The 18,778-nt window shown below is 38.7% G+C and overlaps 2 protein-coding genes across 5 annotated transcripts in view; one reads left to right on the top strand and one right to left on the bottom strand.

The window, feature by feature from the left end:
• The window catches only part of LOC133544468 (gamma-aminobutyric acid receptor subunit alpha-5-like), a 103,197-nt gene that overhangs the window by 42,939 nt on the left and 41,480 nt on the right, over positions 1-18,778 (bottom strand). For all 3 annotated transcript variants that reach the window (XM_061889815.1, XM_061889816.1, XM_061889814.1), the window contains exon 7: positions 7,873-7,955. In XM_061889815.1, the coding sequence (XP_061745799.1) occupies positions 7,873-7,955 (83 nt within the window). The remainder of the gene's footprint in view (positions 1-7,872; positions 7,956-18,778) is intronic.
• Positions 1-18,778, top strand: part of LOC133544467 (gamma-aminobutyric acid receptor subunit beta-3-like) — a 250,825-nt gene that overhangs the window by 21,465 nt on the left and 210,582 nt on the right. The gene's annotated exons all lie outside the window — the stretch shown is intronic.

Genomic DNA, 18,778 nt, shown 5'->3' on the forward strand with positions numbered 1-18,778 from the left:
GCTGAGCACTGAGCGCCGTGTGCCAAAAAGGTTTCCAGACTTCTCACTCAGTAATCCTCGCCTGTCTGTCTGAAAATGTCAGCAAAGTAACTGCGGTAAAAAAAAATTTCTGCCAGGAATCAAATTAGGCTTCTTAGAACTCTTTCTACAAAAACCCGAAAACCTCAACATAACAACCCAGGGCGATTTTTAAACATTAAAATTGATTGAGCAAATTGCAAAGCCAGTTTCCTGAAGATTGTATGATTGGCGGACGACGAGCAGGTAATTAGGTGCTGCAGGACAGAATGCCGGATTAGATGGAATTCACGTCAGACAAAATGTATTTTTACCATAAAGTATTTTCGCTTTTAAATATTATTCTTCCATATTGACTTGTTTGCTTCTGCAGGCCTGTCAGTACCGGATCAATGCTGCTTGGACAAACTGCCCGGAATGTGCTGGCAGAGTCATTCTGCACGGCAGATAGGTTGATTGCAGTAACATTTATTTTGCAAAATTAATCAAAACGCGATGTCAGTGTGATATCAGCAAAAAAAAAAAAAAACAACAAGTAATTGATGACATCGGCTTGCATTTAAAATGTCCAATATAAGCGCTCCGTGTTTACTTGTGCAAAGCGGGACTGCCAGTTAGCATCTAAATGTCCTCCAATAAACACACACTTTCTTCTATTTCAGTCAAGTCTTTTACAAAAGGTAAACAATGTAGGAGGTAGCAGCTACACAACAGCCAAGCACACATAAGAGTTGTAGAAATGATTGGAAACTCAAGACAGCCATGAGATTAGGTGTATGTAAACTTTTGACCAAGACTGTACATATATATATATATATATATATATATATATATATATATATATATATATATATACATATACTGTACATATATCCATACATATATATATATATATACATACATACACACACACGCAAACACACATATATATATATATATATACATAAATATATACATATATATACATATACTGTACTTTTATACATACATGCATATATATACATACATACATACACATATATATGTATGTATCTATCTATCTATATATATACAGTATATATATATATATATATACATATATAACCCCTCATGAAACAGTTCTGTAGAGATGAAGTAGTCCTGTGATTTTTCCCACACCTACATATATACAGTATATATATATATATATATATATATATATATATATATATATATTTATATATATATATATATATATATATATATACATACATCCATATACATATATATATATATATATTTAAAAAAGTACAATTTATGACTTTTCAAAATGCTGCTGTACGGAGTGGTACATGGACGGAGGGAGACGTACAGAGCCCCAATAAACCTTTGCGTGCCGGCCCAATCACAATATATCCACGGCTTTTCACACACACAAGTGAATGCAAGCATACTTGGTCAACAGCTATACAGGTCACACTGAGGGTGACCGTATAAACAACTTTAACACTGTTACAAATATGTGCCACATTGTGAACCCACACCAAACAAGAATGACAAACACATTTCGGGAGTACATCCGCACCGTAACAGAACATAAACACAACTGAGCAAATACCCAGAACTTCTTGCAGCCCTAACCCCCCACCTCAACCTCCTCATACTCTCTCAGGGAGAGCATGTCCCAAATTCCAAGCTGCTGTTTTGAGGCATGTTAAAAAAATATAACGCACTTTGTGACTTCAATAATAAATATGGCAGTGCCATGTGGGCATTTTTTTCCATAACTTGAGTTTTTTTGGGGGGGGGAAACCTTGTTACATTGTTTAATGCATCCAGAGGGACATCACAACAAAATTAGGCATAATAATGTGTTAATTCCACGACTGTATATATTGACATCGGTTAATATCGGAATCGGTAATTAAGAGTTGGACAATATCGGAATATCGGCAAAAAAAGCCATTATCAGACATCTCTAATATATATATATAAGGCTCAATCAGGGGATGTTCGGGTCAGTCCGTAAACACGATAATGAATCCATGTTTTGTTGGTGAAGTAAAATATCATATAAGATTATTGCTATTATGCACACACTTCTCACCTTTGGGTCATTCTCTAAGGCGCTCAGGTGGGAGTTTGCCCTGGGAATCCCAAGCGGCCTTTCCACTGTAATTGGATTGCAGTCAAATGTGCTTCTTGTGTCCAGTGACAGAGGCTGGACTGTGTCCCACTGAAATCTGGGGATGAGAGCCTCATCCCTTTAGCCCAAGGCTTGGTAGGTGTGGCATTTGGCCAGATCTCTTTTTTTAAACTCCAAAAGGTCAGCGCAGTGTTATACAGGCCCTGGCCACTACAGGAGGCCATCTTAGTCAGGGCAAGAACGACTGATGGGCGGCCTAATATAGTTAGAGAACACGCCCTAATCCTCACGTGACTCACTGACCTGCCGACACTACTTGTGCACTACTTCTAGTGTGTACTTGTGCACCACTGCTAGCGTACTTGTGCACTATTGCTTGTGTACTTGTGCCCTACTACTAGTGTACTTGTGCCCTACTACTAGTGTACTTATGCCCTACTGCTAGAGTACTTGTGCATTACTTCTAGTGTACTTGTGCTATACTTCAAGTGTACTTGTGCACTACTCCAACTGTACTTATGCAGTACTTATAGTGTACTTGTGCTGTATTTATAGTGTAGTACTTCTAATGTACATGTGCAGTATTGCTAGTGTACGTGTGCAGTACTAACAGTGTAGTTGTGCACCACTGCTAGTGTCCTTGTGCACCACTGCTAGTGTACTTGTGCCGTACTGGTGGTGTACCTGTGTATTACTTCTAGTGTACTTGTGCAGTACTTATAGTGTACTTGTGCTGTACTTCTAGAGTACTTGTGCAGTACTTATAGAGTACTTGTGCACTACTTCTAGTGTAGTACTTCTAGTGTACGTGTGTAGTATTGCTAGTGTACTTGTGCAGTACTTATAGTGTACTTGTGCAGCAGTACATATAGTGTACTCGTGGACTACTTCTAGTGTACTTGTGCACCACTGCTAGTGTACTTGTTCCCTACTGCTAGTGTACTTGTGCATTACTTCTAGTGTACTTGTGCTATACTTATTGTGTACTTGTGCTGTACTTCAGCACTACTTCTAGTGTACTACTTATAGTGTACATGTGCAATATTGCTAGTGTACATGTGCAGTACTTACAGTGTACTTGTGCATCACTGCTAGTGTACTTCTGCATTACTTCTAATGTACTTGTACACCACTGCTAATGTACTTGTGCCCTACTGGTAGTGTACTTGTGCTCTACTTCTAGTGTACTTGTGCAGTACTTATAGTGTACTTGAGCTGTACTTCTGCACTACTTCTAGTGTATTACTTCTAGTGTACATGTGCTGTATTGCTAGTGTACTTGTGCACTACTTCCAGTGTACTTGTGCACCACTGCTAGTGTACTTGTGCCCTACTGCTAGTGTACTTGTGCTCTACTTATAGTGGACTTGTGCTCTACTTATAGTGTACTTGTGCTGTACTTCCGCACTACTTCTAGTGTACTACTTTTAGTGTACATGTGCAATACTGCTAGTGTACTTGTGCATCACTGCTAGTGTACTTGTGCCGTACTGGTGGTGTACCTGTGTATTACTTCTAGTGTACTTGTGCAGTACTTATAGTGAACTTGTGCTGTACTTCTAGAGTGCTTGTGCAGTACTTATAGTGTACTTGTGCTGTACGTCTAGAGTACTTGTGCACTACTTCTAGTGTAGTACTTCTAGTGTACATGTGTAGTATTGCTAGTGTACTTGTGCAGTACTTATAGTGTACTTGTGCAGCAGTACATATAGTGTACTCGTGCACTACTTCTAGTGTACTTGTGCATTACTTCTAGTGTACTTGTGCCATACTTATTGTGTACTTGTGCTGTACATCAGCACTACTTCTAGTGTACTACTTCTAGTGTACATGTGCAATATTGCTAGTGTACTTGTGCAGTACTTACAGTGTACTTGTGCATCACTGCTATTGTACTTGTGCAGTACTTACAGTGTACTTGTGCATCACTGCTAATGTACTTGTGCCCTACTGGTAGTGTACTTGTGCTCTACTTCTAGTGTACTTGTGCAGTACTTATAGTGTACTTGTGCTGTACTTCTGCACTACTTCTAGTGTATTACTTCTAGTGTACATGTGCTGTATTGCTAGTGTACTTGTGCACTACTTCCAGTGTACTTGTGCACCACTGCTAGTGTACTTGTGCCCTACTGCTAATGTACTTGTGCTCTACTTATAGTGGACTTGTGCTCTACTTATAGTGTACTTGTGCTGTACTTCCGCACTACTTCTAGTGTACTACTTTTAGTGTACATGTGCAATACTGCTAGTGTACTTGTGCATCACTGCTAGTGTACTTGTGCCGTACTGGTGGTGTACCTGTGTATTACTTCTAGTGTACTTGTGCAGTACTTATAGTGTACTTGTGCTGTACTTCTAGAGTGCTTGTGCAGTACTTATAGTGTACTTATGCTGTACGTCTAGAGTACTTGTGCACTACTTCTAGTGTAGTACTTCTAGTGTACATGTGTAGTATTGCTAGTGTACTTGTGCAGTACTTATAGTGTACTTGTGCAGCAGTACATATAGTGTACTCGTGCACTACTTCTAGTGTACTTGTGGACCACTGCTAGTGTACTTGTGCCCTACTGCTAGTGTACTTGTGCATTACTTCTAGTGTACTTGTACACCACTGCTAATGTACTTGTGCCCGACTGGTAGTGTACTTGTGCTCTACTTCTAGTGTACTTGTGCAGTACTTATAGTGTACTTGTGCTGTACTTCTGCACTACTTCTAGTGTATTACTTCTAGTGTACATGTGCAATATTGCTAGTGTACTTGTGCACTACTTCCAGTGTACTTGTGCACCACTGCTAGTGTACTTGTGCCCTACTGCTAGTGTACTTGTGCATTACTTCTAGTGTACTTGTGCTATACTTATTGTGTACTTGTGCTGTACTTCAGCACTACTTCTAGTGTACTACTTCTAGTGTACATGTGCAATATTGCTAGTGTACTTGTGCAGTACTTACAGTGTACTTGTGCATCACTGCTAGTGTACTTGTGCACTACTTCTAGTGTACTTGTACACCACTGCTAGTGTACTTGTGCCCTACTGGTAGTGTACTTTTCCAGTACTTAAAGTGCACTTGTGCTGTACTTCTAGAGTACTTGTGCACTACTTCTAATGTACTAATTCTAGTGTACTTGTGCAGTACTTCTAGTGTACTTGTGCAGTACTTTTAGTGTACTTGTGCACTACTTGTAGTGTACGTGTGCAGTATTGCTAGTGTATTTGTGCAGTACATACAGTGTACTTGTGCAGCAGTACATATAGTGTACTCATGCACTACTTCTAGTGTACTTGTGCACCACTGGTAGTGTACGTGTGCCCTACTGCTAGTGTACTCGTGCACTACTTCTAGTGTACTTGTGCAGTACTCCTAGTGTACTTGTGCAGTACTTCTAGTGTACTTGTACAGTACTTCTATATGAACATTTGCATCCCTAACTTGTAGGAACAATTGATGTATATTGTACTTGTTACGATATACATGCTGCACATGTACCTCAACTGAAGAATGTCTTCAAATAAAAACAAATTGTTGTTGATTTAAATTGAGAACAAAAAATATCCAGTAAATACAAACATCCCCACCATTGGTGAGCACAACATATGCTGTAGTGAATCGCGTAAAATTCGCATTAAATATCGCTTACTCTCAAGCAATTAGCTTGTAGCTAAAGATCGACACAACTTTGCACTGGAAAAAAGAGAGTGAGCGAGGATATTTATTGAATTAAAGAAACAAATCATCAAAAACATGACCGAGCGTGTAGCGAGCTAACTTGGCTAAGCAGTTGGAGCGCCGCACCGTGCTAAAGCCGGCCAAGAATTTTTAAGTATTATCTAAACAGCAGACATTTATCCATGAAAATATGGAAAAGCTGATGATGGTGTGTTTGACTAAGACATTATCTCGCCAAGGTAACAACTGTACATTATCATTACATTGCTTCATAAAGCGACTTTAGTTGTCTGTAGTACATTCTATAATGTGAATATATCTAAACTAAATGTTAGTTTTTCTTTTTAAAAAGGGCATGTTGAAAATGTGCTGTTTTGAGGCCAGGTATCGATTAAATGGATTTTAACTCATTTCAATCAGGCGACGTTGATTTGAGATGCAAGTGTTTTGAGTTAAAGTCCTACTGAAAGCCACTACTACCCACCACGCAGTCTGATAGTTTATACATCGATGATGAAATATTAACTTTGCAACACATGCCAATACGGCCGGTTTAGTTTACTAAATTGCAATTTTAAATTTTGCTCGGAAGTATCATGCTAAAACGTTACGGTATGATGACGTCACGCGTTGTAGAGGACAGGTTGTTCCAGCACCGTTCCCAGCTATAAGTCGTCTGTTTTCATCGCATAATTCCACAGTATTATGGACTTCTGTGTTGCTGAATCTTTCGCAATTTGTTCAATGAATAATGGAGACGTCAAAGAAGAAAGCTGTAGGTGGGAAGCCTTTAGCAACACAAACACAGCCTGTGTTTCATTGTTTACATACCCGAAAGATGACGGTGAAGCTTTACTATGGAACAGAGCGGTCAAGCGAACACTATTGGATTGGACCACATACATACAAAGTACAGTGTATTGTGCAGGGATCATTTCGAAAGATCGTGTTTCGAAGAGGGTCCCTGGCGAAGGGCAGAGATGGGCATCGCCATCACCCGTCGACTGGTGCTGAAGAAAGGTGCGGGGCCGACCTTCAGGTTGTACAGGTACGACCATATAATCTCACTAAAACACTAGTAACACAATAAGCAGATAAGGGATTTTCCAGAAGTATCCTAGTAAATTTGTCTAATAACAACTGAATCGCTCCCACTGTATAGTCTTTTTTTTTGTTCTAGTCCTTCACTCTCACTTTCCTCATCCACGAATCTTTCATCCTTGCTAAAAATAATGCCACTGCTGGCACCAACACAATCGTTGATCTCCTAGTCATAACAAGCAGTCATCACATTTTGTAGACTAGTTGGCACGACCCCAAATTCAACTTTCCATGTCAACCGGCAGGTTTCGGTGAGAAAATTGTGGTAATAAGTCGGCTGTTACCGTAGTCATGAGCAGATCTTGATTCCTCCTGCAGCTGCTGCGGACTATTTCCTCCTCCCACCGGAAACACTGGGGGTCACCACACCCGTGGCCACACCCCTCTGACTTTCAGGTACAATATAATCTCACTAAAACACTAGTAACACAAAAAGCAGATAAGGGATTTTCCAGAATTATCCTAGTAAATGTGTCTAATAACATCTAAATCGCTCCCACTGTCCTCGCCTTTTTTTTTTTTTTTAGTCCTTCACTCTCACTATCCTCATCCACGAATCTTTCATCCTCGCTCAAATTAATGGGGAAATTGTCGTTTTCTCATTCCGAATCGCTCTAGCTGATGGTGGCTATGATTGTAAACAATGTGAGGATGTGAGGAGCCTTACAACCAGTGACGTCACGCGCACATCGTCTGCTACTTCCGGTACAGGCAAGGCTTTTTTATTAGCGACCAAAAGTTGCAAACTTTATCGTGGATGTTCTCTTCAAAATCCTTTCAGCAAAAATATGGCAATATCGCGAAATGATCAAGTATGACACATAGAATGGACCTGCTATCCCCGTTTAAATAAGAAAATCTCATTTCAGTCGGCCTTTAAAAACCAGTTAGGCTCGTAAGTTGCAGGTGCGACCGTACTTCAGTACATTCGGTGCTGCTTTGTGTCGGTAACTGGAATCAAACACGGCGTCGTTACTCACAGCTTCCAAACTTGAGGGGACAGAGGTGGTCATCCATGGGGAAATCCTTCAGTTGCATGGGGCACTCGGCCAATATCGTCAATCTGTAAAAAACGAGTGGAACAATGAGGTGGAAATGTCAACGATTTGTATATTTTAATAAATAAGATTGATGAAAAATCACTACATCAGGGGTGTCCAAAGTGCGACCCAAGGGCCATTTGCGACCCATTGCTAAAGTTTTGTTAGCCCGCCGCGGATTGTTCAGAATCAGAATCAGAATCAGAATAGTTTTTATTGTCATTGTGTGAGAACGGGTTCACCTTCCATCCATCCATCCATCTTCTTCCGCTTGGAGTGATTAATAAAGAATCAATACCGGTAGATTTGCTATGGACGGCTCGAAAAACAGCACTCCGGTTGTATTAAAAAAAACACACAACCGTAAACCAGGGGTCACCAACGCGGTGCCCGCGGGCACCAGGTAGCCCGTAAGGACCAGATGAGTCGCCCGCTGGCCTGTTCTAAAAATAGCTCAAATAGCAGCACTTACCAGTGAGCTGCCTCTATTTTTTAAATTGTATTTATTTACTAGCAAGCTGGTCTGGCTTTGCTCGACATTTTTAATTCTAAGAGAGACAAAACTCAAATAAAATTTGGAAAATCAAAGAAATTTTTTTAAAGATTTGGTCTTCGCTTGTTTAAATAAATTCATTTATTTTTTTACTTCGCTTCCTATAACTTTCAGAAAGACAATTTTAGAGAAGAAAATACAACCTTAAAAATGATTTCAGGATTTTTAAACACTTATACCTTTTAAATTCCTTCTTCTTCTTTCCAACCATCCATTTTCTACCGCTTATTCCCTTTTTGGGGTCGCAGGAGGGCGCTGGCGCCTATCTCAGCTACAATCGGGCGGAAGCCGGGGTACACCCTGGACAAGTCGTCCCCTCATCGCAGTCTTCTTCTTTCCTGACTATTTAAATCAATGTTCTTTTTTTTTTATTGTAAAGAATAATAAATACATTTTAATTTAATTCTTCATTTTAACTTCTGTTTTTTTTGACCGAGAATATTTGTGAAATATTTCTTCAAACTTATGATTGAAATTCAAAAAAATTATTCTGGCAAATCTAGAAAATCTGTAGAATCAAATTTAAATTTTATTTCAAAGTTTTTTGAATTTATTTTAAAATGTTTGTTCTGGAAAATCTAGAAGAAATAATGATTTGTCTTTGTTAGAAATATAGCTTGGTCCAATTTGTTATATATTCTAACAAAACATGTCATCAAAATTCTAAAATTAATCTTAATCAGAAAAAATTACTAATGATGTTCCATAATTTATTTATTTATTTTTTTTTCAAAAGGATTCGAATTAGCTTGTTTTTTCTTCATTTTTTTGGGTTGAATTTTAAAGTCGTAATTGAAGATAAACTATGTTTCAAAATTAAATTTTAATTTTTTTCATTTTTTCTCCTCTTTCAAACCGTTCAATTAAGTGTTTTTTTTTTCATCATTTATTCTCTACAAAAAAACCTTCCATAAAAGGAAAACAAATGTACGACAGGATGACACACAGAAATACCCTTTTATATATATATATATATATATATAGATTTTTTTATTAAAGCTAAAATGAACAAATTGGCTATTTCTGTCAATTTATTTAAGTGTGTATCAAACTGGTAGCCCTTCGCATTAATCACTACCCAAGAAGTAGTTCTTGGTTTCAAAAAGGTTGGTGACCCCTGTCGTAAAATGAAAATACACTGCAGCACCTGCAGTGAGCAAATTCGTCCAAAAGATGGCAGCGTAGCACGATCAATAAAACTCTTGTTTTTTTATCAAATTATTTTCATGAATCCCGTCAACGAACAAAAATCCATAAACTCGCATCTTATAGGCTGCAGGGTTCAAAGGGTAGGAAAAAGTAATTTGCGGCGAGGGATGAAGAAAAACTTGAAATTGCCATACTAATAACTAATAATTAGATGTTTTGCCACATCTGACTCAACGTTTTATTGTTTAATATGCACTGTTTGACTGCAAACAAAGTGGTTTTAGTACAAAAGTTTTATTTACCCAATATCAAAAAGTACAGGTTGGATTTAATTGGGAGGGTCCAGAATCGAACAAAAACATGCAAATCCTCTCTCAAATGTTGGTCCACTGTCTTTTTTATACGATTCCCTCATGTGTCAATCAATCAATGTTTATTCATATAGCCTTAAATCACAAGTGTCTCAAAGGGCTGCAGAAACCACAACGACATCCTCGGTAGAGTCACATAAGGGCAAGGAAAAACTCACCCCAGTGGGATGTCGACAATGATTACTATGAGAAACCTTGTATATATATATATGTGTGTGTATATATATATATATATATATATATATATATATATATATATATATATATATATATATATATATATAATTAACATATTTCATAACTTGACATTTATACATCATTAACATATTTAATCTTGTTTACATATATATGTCATTAACATATTTCATAACTTTACATATATACACCATTACCATTCTTTTATATCTTGACATATAAATGTCATTAATTTATTTCATAAATGTACATATACACACCATTAACATATTTCATAACTTTTCATTAACATATTTTTATAATTTGTTATATATACGTCTAACATATTTCATAACTGGACATATATGCATAATTAACATATTACATAACATATGTACATAATTAACATATTTTATAACTGGATATATATATACATCATTAACATATTTCAGATTTTTAGATATAAATGTCATAAACATATTTCATAACTTGACATTAACATTTTTCATAAAAGGACATATATACGTCATTAAAATATTTCATAACTTGACATACATGTTCCTATTAAGATAGTTAATAATTTTACAAACAAGCTGCCATTAACATATTTAATAATCCCATGGAGGCAAAGAAATGCTATATTTAGCATTGACACATGTGGCTGTAGGCAACCTCTTAGTGTAGTTGCGCTTTAAAGTGTATTAATGGGAGGGTATTAATGCTGACCGAGCAGTTTACAAATACATTGTTTGTGCTTAGAAAACACTTGTCAGATCCACATTTGCACTTCCTCACACATCATGAATAAAACATGGCCATGTTATGTATGTCAAGGTCTTTTTGTTTTGCCACTTCTGGCACCAACACAATCGTGGATCTCCTAGTCATAACAAGCAGTCATCACATTTTGTAGACTAGTTGGCGCGACCCCAAATTCAACTTTCCCCTATATTTGCTTTTTTCCAGTGATTTCAGAATAGGCTTTTAGATAGACTTTCTTTTTCGGACTTCAACAGACAACAAATATGGCTCACCTGCACTGGCTTCCTGTGCACTTAAGATGTGACTTTAAGGTTTTACTACTTACGTATAAAATACTACACGGTCTAGCTCCATCCTATCCTGCCGATTGTATTGTACCATATGTCCCGGCAAAAAAATCTGCGTTCAAAGGACTCCGGCTTGTTAGTGATTCCCAAAGCCCAAAAAAAGTCTGCGGGCTATAGAGCGTTTCTATTTCGGGCTCCAGTACTCTGGAATGCCCTCCCGGTAACAGTTCGAGATGCCACCTCAGTAGAAGCATTTAAGTCTCACCTTAAAACTCATTTGTATACTCTAGCCTTTAAATAGACTCCCTTTTTAGACCAGTTGATCTGCCGTTTCTTTTCTTTTTCTTCTATGTCCCCCTCTCCCTTGTGGAGGGGGTCCGGTCCGATCCGGTGGCCATGTACTGCTTGCCTGTGTATCGGCTGGGGACATCTCTGCGCTGCTAATCCGCCTCCGCTTGGGATGGTTTCCTGCTGGCTCCGCTGTGAATGGGACTCTCGCTGCTGTGTTGGATCCGCTTTGGACTGGACTCTCGCGACTGTGTTGGATCCATTGTGGATTGAACTTTCACAGTATCATGTTAGACCCGCTCGACATCCATTGCTTTCCTCCTCTCTAAGGTTCTCATAGTCATCATTGTCACCGATGTCCCACTGGGTGTGAGTTTTCCTTGCCCTTATGTGGGCCTACCGAGGATGTCGTAGTGGTTTGTGTTGTGGTTTGTGCAGCCCTTTGAGACACTAGTGATTTAGGGCTATATAAGTAAACATTGATTGATTGATTGATAAAGTCAGAAAATCCACTACAGCACAACATCTGTTTTTCGCATTTTTATACATTTATGTATATAATTTAGCTCGGTTGGTAGAGTGGCCGTGCCAGCAACTTGAGGGTTGCAGGTTCGATTCCCGCTTCCGCCATCCTAGTCACTGCCGTTGTGTCCTTGGGCAAGACACTTTACCCACCTGCTCCCAGTGTCACCCACACTGGTTTAAATGTAACTTAGATATTGGGTTTCACTATGTAAAGCACGTTGAGTCACTAGAGAAAAGCGCTATATAAATATAATTCACAAATGTGTTTAAAAGCTTAGACACTCCTGCTACATTATATTACGTATTATAGAACGCTGCCACGTATTGGTTACGCCGTCGCCTTCACATACACTATGTTGCCAAAAAAGTATTTGGCCAACCATCCAAATGATCAGAATCAGGTGTCCTAATCACTTGTATAAAATGAAGCACTTTGGCATGGAGACTGTTTCTACAAACATTTGTGAAACAATGGGCAGCTTTCAGTGATTTCCAGCATGGAACTGTCATAGGATGCCACCTGTGCAACAAATCCTGTTGTGAAATTTCCTCGCTTCTAAATATTCTAAAGTCAACTATCGCTTCATTATAAGAAAATGGAAGAGTTTGGGAACAACAGCAACTCAGCCATGAAGTGGTAGACCACGTAAACTGACACAGAGAGGGGTCAGCAGAGGAATTATGGTGTGGGGTTGTTTTTCAGGAGTTGGGCTCGGCCCCTTAGTTCCAGTGAAAGGAACTTTCAATGCTCCAGCATACCAAAAGTATTTTGGACAATTCCATGCTCCCAACCTTGTGGGAACAGTTTGGAGCGGGCCCCCTTCCTCTTCCAACATGACTGTGCACCAGTGCACAAAGCAAGGTGGATGACAGAGTCTGGTGTGGATGAACTCGACTGGCCTGCACAGAGTCCTGACCTGAACCCAATAGAACACCTTTGGGAACACCTGACTGAGAGCCAGGCCTTCTCGACCAACATCAGTATGTGACCTCACCAACGAGCTTTTGGAAGAATGGTGAAAAAATCCTATTAACACACTCCGCAACCTTGTGGACAGCCTTACCAGAAGAGTTGAAGCTGTAATAGCTGCAAAAAGTGGACCGACATCATATATAGAACCCGATGGGTTGGGAATGGGATGGCACTTCAAGTTCATATGTGAGTCAAGGCAGGTGGTCAAATACAAACCCCGTTTCCATATGAGTTGGGAAATTGTGTTAAATGTAAATATAAACGGAATACAATATTTGCAAATCATTTTCAACCCATATTCAATTAAATGCACTACAAAGACAAGATATTTGATGTTCAAACTCTTAAACTTTTTTCTTTTGCAAATAATAATTAACTTAGAATTTCATGGCTGCAACACGTGACAAAGTAGTTGGGAAAGGGCATGTTCACTACTGTGTTACATCACCTTTTCTTTTAACAACACGCAATAAACGTTTGGGAACTGAGGAAACTAATTGTTGAAGCTTTGAAAGTGGAATTCTTTACCATTCTTGTTTTATGTAGAGCTTCAGTTGTTCAACAGTCCGGGGTCTCCGCTGTCGTATTTTACGCTTCATAATGCACCACACATTTTCGATGGGAGACATGTGTGGACCCGCACTCTTTTACGACGAAGCCACGCTGTTGTAACACGTGGCTGGGCATTGTCTTGCTGAAATAAGCAGGGGCGTCCATGATAACGTTGCTTGGATGACAACATATGTTGCTCCAAAACCTGTATGGATCATTCAGCATTAATGGTGCCTTCACAGATGTGTAAGTTACCCATGCCTTGGGCACTAATACACCCCCATACCATCACAGATGCTGACTTTTGAACTTTGCGCCTATAACAATCGGGATGGTTATTTTTTGTCTTTACTCCAGAGGAAACCACGTCCACAGTTTCCAAATATAATTTCAAATGTGGACTCGTCAGACACAGAACACTTTTCCACTTTGCATCAGTCCATCTTAGATGAGCTCGGGCCCAGCGAAGCCAGCATCGTTCCTGGGTGTTGTTGATAAATGGGTTTGGCTTTGCATAGTAGAGTTTTAACTTGCACTTACAGATGTAGCGACCAACTGTAGTTACTGACAGTGGTTTTATGAAGTGGTCCTGAGCCCATGTGGTGATATCCTTTACACACTGATGTCGGTTTTTGATGCAGTACTGCCTGTGGGATCAAAGGTCCGTAATATCATCGCTTATGTGCAGTGATTTCTCCAGATTCTCTGAACTTTTTGATGATTCTACGGACCGTAGATGGTAATATACCTAAATGCTTTGCAATAGCTCGTTGAGAAATGTTGTTCTAAAACTGTTCTACAATTTGCTTACAAATTGGTGACCCTCGCCCCATCCTTGTTTGGGAATTACTTAGCATTTCATGGAAGCTGCTTTTATACCCAATCATGGCACCCACCTGTTCCCAATCAGCCTGCACACCTGTGGGATGTTCCAAATAAGGGTTTGATGAGCATTCCTCAACTTTATCAGTATTTATTGCCACCTTTTCCAACTTCTTTGTCACGTGTTGCTGGCATCAAATTCTAAAGTTGATGATTATTTGCGAAAAAAAAAAAGTTTAACAGTTTGAACATCAAATATGTTGTCTTTGTAGCATATTCAACTGAGTATGGGTTGAAAATGATTTGCAAATCATTGTATTCCGTTTATATTTACATCTAACACAATTTCCCAACTCATATGGAAACGGGGTTTGTACTTTTTGGCAATGTAGTGTATGAACTAAGCCAGTGTTTTTCAAACTGTGCTACTACTAGGGGTACGCGGGCTCCATCTAGTGGTAAACCAAAGAATCAATTCAATATTCTAACCCAGTTGTTACTGATCAAATTGTGTGTAATGTCACACTGGCGAAAAATTCATATATACTTGTTAAATAAAACCTCAGCCTTGTTTTTAATGAATGTATAGGCCTACTATGCTACCGTAGTTTAATGTTGGTCTTTATGGTGCTACTTGGAGAGCCGAGTGTTTTCTGAGGTGGTGAAAAATGCTTGAGAGACACTAAACTAAGCATCTTTTGCCTCGTTATTTGGTCACGTTAGAGCAGGGGTGTCCAACGTGCGGCCCTGGCACCATTTGTGGCCCTCAGCTAAATTTTTACTGGCCCCCGGCACCATTTAAAAATACTACTGGAAAAGAAAATGAAACATGAAAATGTGGAATAAAACAGTAAGCAGGTGGAATGTAATGAGAAAAAGGTGCAATTTTTGTCTTTCATAACACAAAGCTGCCGTGCAGGTGTTTATTTCATTTAAAAATTTAATTGCTCAAAAAATAAGAATTAAATTTAATGTTTTGAATTATTGACCTATTTAAAGCTCCAATTACTTTACATCAAAAATTAAATATTTTTTTAGGAAAATATCGCTTATTTTATGGGTTTGCCGTGTAAAAAACAAAGATTTCTTTGACAAAAAGGTTATAAAATAAACAAAAAAACCAACAGATTTCTACAATAATGAAAACTTATCATCGATAGATAGATCTGAAGTTGATCTAGAGACTCAAACATTGGAAACAAAATGAATGACTAATTTTTAATACTTTTATGGAACTCCAGGAATTTTTGTGGGACTTTTTTTTCATTTGTCATTGCTCAAAATCAATGTTGTTACTGTACTAATGGAAAAGAAAATGAAACATAAATATGTGGAATAAAACAGCAAACAGGTGGAAAGTAATGAGAAAAAGGTGCAATTTTTGTCTTTCATAACACAAAGCTGCCATGCAGGTGTTTATTTCATTTAAAAATGTCATTTGTTCAAAAAATAATAATCAAATTTAATGTTTTGAATTATTGACCTATTTAAAGCTCCAATTACTTCACATCAAAAGTAAAATATTTTTTGAGGAAAATATCGCTTATTTTGTGGGTTTGCTGTGTAAAAAACTAAGTTTTCTTTGACAAAAAGGTTATAAAATAAACAAACAATCCAACAGATTTCTAAAATAATGAAAACTTATCATCAATAGATAAATCTGAAGTTGATCTAGAGACTCAAGCAGTGGAAACAAAATGTATGACTAATTTTTAATACTTTTATGGAACACCAAGAATTTTTGTGGGACTTTTTTTTTCATTTTTTATTTTATTTTTCATTGCTCAAAATCAATGTTGTTGTATTGATTATATAATATTAAAAGATTGGCTATTTTGTGTTTTTGCCCCAAAAATGGATTTGACAAAAAAATATAAACATTTTAAAATATAAATAACTTTATATCGACAGATATGCCTAAAGTTGATTTGGAGTTTTAAGCGTTGAAAAAAACAATTTTCTAACTGATTTAACATTTTAATGACTGAGACCCTTTGATGTCCCTGAGACCAAACTTGAGGGGAGCCCTAAAGGTAAAAAAAAAAAAAAAAAAAAAAAAATATATATATATATATATATATATTGTATTGGTTTTGAAAATGAAAAATATCTGAATGGCCCCTGCATGCTTTAAAAGGGGAACATTATCACCAGACCTACAGTATGTAAGCGTTAGAGATGCGCGGATAGGCAATTATATCATCCGTATCCGCATCACCAAAATCGTCATCCACCCGCCGTCCACCCGGACGTACATTTTATCAGGACCGTACCCGCCCGCTTTAATACATCAGAGGTTGTCCGCCTTTACCACTCACAGAGGTATTTAAACCTGTTTCACAGAGTAATGATGACAATTGAAACCACTAACGTTCCCGCGACAATCCAATAACGTTCATCCTGATTACAAGAATATGGGAGTGCTGTGAAGCCATTGCCTTAGACACCTTCAACAACATGTACGAACCGATTGTTGGTCCGGCAACATGTTGTGTGCAGCTTTCGCAACTACACGTTAAAGATTGAAAGGCATACTGGGTGATACAGAGTACACTGATGGTTGTGATATAAACAACTTTAACACTTACTAATATGCGCCACGCGGTGAAGCCACACCCAACAAGATTGACAAACACATTTCGGGAGAACATCCTCACAGTAACACAACATAAACGCGACACAACAAATACCCATAATCCTCTGTATCCGTGACTCTTCCTGAATATATTTTACACCCCCGCACCCCCAACCCCGCCCACCTTACCGACGCACGGGGGAGGGGTTGCTGCTAGCGGGGTGTATAAAATAGTCAGCATGTGTCATGAATACAAAGGATTATGGGTATTTGTCGTGTTGCGTTTATGTTGTGTTACTGTGAGGATGTCCTCCCGAAATGTGTTTGTCGTTCTTAATTGGTGTGGCTTCACAGCGTGGCGCATATTACTAAGAGTGTTAAAATTGTTTATATCACAACCATTAGTGTACTCTGTGTCACCCAGTATGCCTTGCAGTCGTGTGTGTGTTGCCGCAGAAGCCACACACAATGGCTTCATGGCACGCCCTAATACTTATTATCTGGGTGACTACCGGCAGTCATTCAGGATAATAATAGCGTCTCTTGTTGTCTTCTTCGCTGTATGACACGGGTCTTAAATGGCTCTTTGAATGGCAAAGGATACCAATCCCAGAGCCATGTATATCAAATATTTCCGGATGGTTCAACCGCCACCCGCCCGAATCTAATTAAAATCTATTTTTTCGTCATGTCACCCGCCCGACCCGCGGTTTATCCGCGGACTCCGCGGATGAGACCGCAAACCACACATCTCTAGTAAGCGTCAATATATACCTTGATGTTGCAGAGAAAAGACCATATGGTTTTTTAACCGATTTCCAAAATCTAAAAGGGTGAATTTGGCGATGTAAACGCCTTTTCAATTGTTCGCTGTCGGTGCGATGACATCAAAACGTGAAGCAATCCGCCATTTTCTCAAACACATTACACACAGCAAGTCAAATCAGCTCTGTTATTTTCCGTTTTTTCGACTGTTTTCCGTACCTTGGAGACATTATGCCTCGTCTGTGTGTTGTCGGAGGGTGTAACAACACGATCAGGGACGGATTCAAGTTGCACCACTGGCCAAAAGATGCGAAAGTGGCAAGAAATTGGACGCACATTTTACCGACGACAGCTATGCTACGACAGAGATGGCAAAAATTTGTAGATATCCTGCGACACTCAAAGCAGATGCATTTCCAACGATAAAGTCAATGAAATCACAAAGGTGAGTTTTGTTGATGTTATTGACTTATGTGCTAATCAGACACGGCATGACTGCAAGCTAATCGATGCTAACATGCTATTTAGGCTAGCTGTATGTACATATTACATCATTATGCATCATTTGTAGCTATATTTGCATCCAGCCTTTCCCTCCACCCACATTTAATGCCAAACAAATACATACCAATCGACGGTTTAAAGTTGCACCAGTGGCCAAAAGATGCGAAAGTGGCAAAAAATTGGACGCACGTTTTACCGACGACAGCTATGCTACGACAGAGATGGCAAGATTTTGTGGCTATTGTGCGACACTCAAAGCAGATGCATTTCCAACGATGAAGTCAAAGAAATCACAAAGGTGAGTTTTGTTGATGTTATTGACTTATGTGCTAATCAGACACGGCATGACTGCAAGCTAATTGATGCTAACATGCTATTTAGGCTAGCTGTATTTACATATTGCATCATTATGCATCATTTGTAGCTATATTTGCATCCTGCCTTTCCCTCCACCCACATTTAATGCCAAACAAATACATACCAATCGACGGATTAAAGTTGCACCAGTGGCCAAAAGATGCGAAAGTGGCAAGAAATTGGACGCAC

Source organism: Nerophis ophidion, linkage group LG27 (genome assembly GCF_033978795.1).
Source record: "Nerophis ophidion isolate RoL-2023_Sa linkage group LG27, RoL_Noph_v1.0, whole genome shotgun sequence".
NCBI lineage: Eukaryota > Metazoa > Chordata > Actinopteri > Syngnathiformes > Syngnathidae > Nerophis > Nerophis ophidion.